The sequence below is a fragment of the Wasmannia auropunctata genome, unplaced genomic scaffold (assembly GCF_000956235.1).
Source record: "Wasmannia auropunctata unplaced genomic scaffold, wasmannia.A_1.0 LD336064.1, whole genome shotgun sequence".
In the NCBI taxonomy this organism is placed as follows: domain Eukaryota; kingdom Metazoa; phylum Arthropoda; class Insecta; order Hymenoptera; family Formicidae; genus Wasmannia; species Wasmannia auropunctata.
In genome coordinates this window covers 1223785-1228675 of record NW_012026826.1, presented here as the reverse complement: position 1 = coordinate 1228675, position 4891 = coordinate 1223785, and the positions used below count along the sequence as shown (strand labels likewise).

The 4891-nt window shown below is 47.3% G+C and overlaps 1 protein-coding gene across 1 annotated transcript; it reads left to right on the top strand.

Moving 5' to 3' along the window:
- Nucleotides 1-151: 151 nt before the first annotated feature.
- On the top strand, nt 152-4183 carry LOC105450306 (uncharacterized protein K02A2.6-like). Its single transcript, XM_011690090.1, has one exon. It carries the CDS (start codon nt 152-154, stop codon nt 4181-4183), a length of 4032 nt encoding a protein of 1343 aa, XP_011688392.1.
- Nucleotides 4184-4891: the final 708 nt, after the last annotated feature.

Below are 4891 nucleotides of genomic sequence, written 5' to 3'. Positions count from 1 at the left end.
TACAACGACCGACACGTACAATCAACTCAGCGCTCGCATCGAAAAATTCGTCTTCGACACCGGCATCGGGGACGAAAAGAGACCTTTCGAAAAATGGCTGCTACGACACGAGTACACACTCATTTCCGAAGCGGAAGCCCTCCCCCCGGAAATGCGTACTCGCCTGCTGCTGGACAAATTGGGTCAATTGGAGTTCGACAGACTTGTGGATCACGTCGCGCCTACGAATCCGACCAAAATGAAACTGTCAGACCTCATCCCCATTTTGAAAAATCTCTTCCGGGAAAAAATATCTCTCACACGACGTCGCATCGAGATATTGAACCACAGGTACGACAAAACGACACCTATCTCGGAACATATCGACAAGATCAATCGTCTTGCCTCGGAATTCGAGCGCTCTAAGCTTACGGACGACAACCTCAGAGTCTTATTACTCTTGCAATCTCTCTGCTTCTCGCGGGACAATGACGATCTGAAAAAGATGGCGCTTCGCGTCGTAGAAAAAAACCAAGAGGCCACCCTCAAAGACATCGCTACGGAACTCGAGGCTCACATGAATGTGGCCTCGAATATGAAAAAACTCGAAAATCCTACTAATACCGCGGGTTCGTCAACACTGGCTTTGCGCGCCAACGTAAAAAAGAAATATCAGAAGCAACCGCCACCTGATACTACAAATAAGCATGCGAGTAACACAAATAATACAATAGCGCAACCTACTGTGTCCACCAAGTGCAACGGGTGCGGAAACGCGCACCTCCGCTCAAAGTGCCCTTTCCGCGACGCGACATGTTCTAAGTGCTCCAAGAAAGGCCACATCGCAAAAGTGTGTCGTTCGACCGCGAAGGTTGATCATTTAGCGGTCGATAACGACGTGGAAAGTGATTACAGCGAAAGTGACTACAACGACAATCCAGTAATTCAATCAATAACGTCAATCGATAAACGCCGTCGCATCTACATCCCTAATACGATGCTGGGCAAAATAGTGAATCTCCAACACGACAGCGGATCGGACGTCACGACCATTGGTAAAGACATATGGACCCGTCTAGGAAGTCCGACTCTTCACTCTCACAAACCAGTGGAACACGCCGGCGGCGATTCATTAAAAACGATCGGTAGATTCAAGTGCAAAATTCGCGCAGCCGATCGTGATGGAGAAGTATTCATAGATGTCGTCGCGCGTAACGGCCTTAACCTGTTCGGCTTAAATGCAATCGACACACTCGACCTGTGGAACATGTCCCTCGATAAGTGCCGTAAGCTCCGCCACGACGGAATCAATCAATGTGCGGTTATCAAAAACAATAAAATGCCCGATTCTTCTGCCGATTCCCAATCGAATCAAGTGTTTCGCAATCAAATCGTGAATGAGTTTCCAAAACTTTTTTCGCCCGGCCTTGGACAATGCAAAAACTTTCAAGCTAAATTTACATTATCCGAGAACGCCGTCCCCAAACAAACCTCGTGCAGACAGATCCCATATGCTACAGAGAAACTACTCGAAGAGGAAATCTCACGCCTGGAATCCCTTGACATCATCGAACGAGTGCACCTATCCGACTGGAGCACTCCCATCGTTATTGTAAAAAAACCGGATGGCAAGATCAGATTGTGCGCCGACTATTCCACGGGGGTAAACAATGCCCTCAGAGGAAACTCGTATCCTTTACCCAATATAGATCTTATTATGTCTAAATTAAACGGCAATAGTTACTTTAGCGTTCTAGATCTCAGCGACGCTTTCCTACAGATAGAGGTCGCCGAAGATCACCGAGACGTCACTACAATCACCACCCCTAAAGGTCTTTACAGGTTCAAACGCCTCCCCTTCGGCATCAAGACCGCACCGGCCATCTTTCAGCAAGCAATGAATTTCACATTATCCAGCTTAGACGGCGTCTACGCGTACATCGACGACGTGGTAGTCATGGGCTCTACTCGTCAAGAACACGACAGTCGCTTGCGGACAACCCTCCATCGTCTGGAAGAAATAGGTTGGAAATTAAAGCCAGAGAAATGTCGTCTTGCACTACGAGAGATCAAATACCTAGGCGCCATCATAAACGGTTTCGGTATTTCGGCCGACCCAGAAGCCACACGTGCCGTTGCCAAACTGCCCAAACCAGCATGCGTCGCAGAAGTCCAATCTCTCCTGGGGATGATAAATCACTACGGAAAGTTCATCCCGCATCTGCATCAAATTAAGAAACCGCTAGAGGACCTAAAGAATCAGCCTTGGGCATGGAACTCTCACCACGACGCAGCCTTCCTACGTGTTAAGGAAATCCTCCTCAGTCCTCTACTTTTAGAGCATTTCGATCCATCAAAAACGCTCGTAGTGGCGGCCGACGCATGTTCCACGGGCATCGGAGGGGTACTTATACAACGGGATTCCCAAGGACGCGAACACGCCGTATACCACATGTCTCAAAGCCTTACGGACTCTCAACGCAATTACTCTCAGTTGGAAAAGGAAGCCCTTGCATTGGTTACTGCAATCGAACGCTTTCACAAATTCCTCTGGGGAAGGGAGTTTATCCTCCAAACGGATCATAAACCTCTGGTAGCTTTACTTCAAACGGAAAATACCAAAGGCCTCAAACCCACCACTGTAGCTCGTCTAAAACGTTGGGCCATCAGGTTATTAGGATACGACTTTAAAATCGAATACGTCCGCACACAAGATTTCGGCCAAGCAGACGCTCTATCCCGCTTAATCGAAAAATTCCGTCAAGATAATTCAGAAGAACTGCAAGTGGCTAGCATCCACACGGTGGATAACCAAATCCAGCAAATTAGAGATCTCTCCATCGATAAATTTGGCAAAGATCTTCGTCACAAACTAAAAACCGCCACCGGCCTAGATCCAGACCTCAAAACAGTCATGAAAGCCATCCAGAACAACAAATTCCCAACCGCCTGCTCACCAATAGTAGAACACTACAAAAAACGTGCGGATTGCCTGACTATCGTAGATGACACCCTACTTTTAGGAGACAGAGTAGTCATCCCGCAAAGTATGCAATCCAGCATCCTCTCGTCTCTCCACATAGGCCATCCCGGCATCAGAAGAATGAAACAACTCGCACGCGAATACGTTTATTGGCCTAAACTTTCTGAGGACATAGAACACCTGGTGAAACGTTGCGACCCTTGCGCATTGACACGGAAGCTGCCGGTCAAAGTTCCGATATCCCCATGGCCAACCCCCTCCAGGCCTCTTGAACGCCTACACGTGGACTTCGCGGGACCCATCGACGGCAAATACCTGCTGATCTTCGTAGATGCCTACTCTAAATTCATCGACGTCGGAATCACCTCTACTATCTCCGCCGCTCGGACAGTCGAACTTTGCCATGAAATCTTCTCAAGATACGGCCCTCCAGAAGTTCTCATTAGCGACCATGGAACCCAGTTTACTGCAGACCTTTTCGCTAAATTCTGTAAGGACATGCAAATCACTCATATCCTTACGGCCGTCAACCATCCACAATCCAACGGTCAGGCGGAAAGGATGGTCGATTCAGTTAAAAGAGCCATCGCAAAAAATTCTTCGAACTGGAAAGCGGAACTACAAGATTTCTTATACAGCTACAGATATACACCGTGCACTTCTGCCCCTGACGGCAAATCCCCCGCAGAACTTTTCTTCGGCAGGCGAATTTCCTCACCATTCTCAAAATTATCTCCAAAATCACCTGCATCCTCAGCTTCTTCGATGTCGGACTCCATAAACAAACAACAAGACATGCAAGAACAATTCACAAAGCAACATGGAGCCCGCCCAAAAATACTCAACCTTGGAGATAGAGTGGTTGTCGCTCTCAACAACAAGCGCGAATTAGGTTACGTGACCGCCGTACTTTCCAAATCACGTTACCTGGTGCGTCTGGACAATGGCAAATCCATCGAACGTCACATCAACCATATTTGGGAAGGAGGTGACGCCCCGACGATCCTAAACGCCCCAGTTTCCGACGACTGGATTTTTTACGAGCCTAACCCGTCGGAGACCACCGCGCACCCTCTTCCTGATCATCAAACTACACGTGAAGATAACAGGGATCTAAACGAGCCTCCACCAGGCGATACTCCGTCCAGACCCATTCGCACAAGAGTCCAGCCACGGAGACTGGTCCTGGATCCGAGGGCCAAGTCCTACTCTCACCAGTAGCTTCCCAAGAGGGGAGATGTTAGGGCCCGCTGTCGACACGCGCCCGCCGCGAGAGGGCGGTCGCGAGGCGGGCTCGCGCCGGGGGGACAGTACATGCTAGGACAGCGTTACGTTCGGTGCTCTGTATGAGAAAAATAAATCGGAACTGTATTCCTAGTACTACGGGTCATTACGTATTATCCCTTACGCTTTCCCTCAGACCTCGGTCGCGTGCGAACCCAACAAATACCTACCGACATAAGCTTTGAAAAAGTTCAAATGCAACCGGATGGTACATCTTGTGGAATATATGCTGCGGCTTTTGCAACGGATATAGTATTAGGTAAAAATCCTTGTAATGAAAAATATTCCAATGACGTAGTTTCTATGAGACGTCACTTTATAACTCATAGAAGGCCGCAAATTATTGCCTTTTCCGAGGCAATAAATATTTTTTAATAAAAATATATTATTTTAAAGAATGCCATACACGAAAGTGTTATTGCATATACTGTAGAAACAGTATGATAAAAGAAGTACATAACTTATACAAACATAAATTTTATTATGTGTTATGTTAGATGAAAATACTGCTTTGTAAAGTAGGTATATTTGTACATCTTATGGTCAAAGCACGACGGAGAAACGAATAAAGATTTTTGATTGCGTTTCACGAAAATGGGCGATGGAGGGGCCCATTTTATTTTCTCAATAGATCGGAAGAGCACA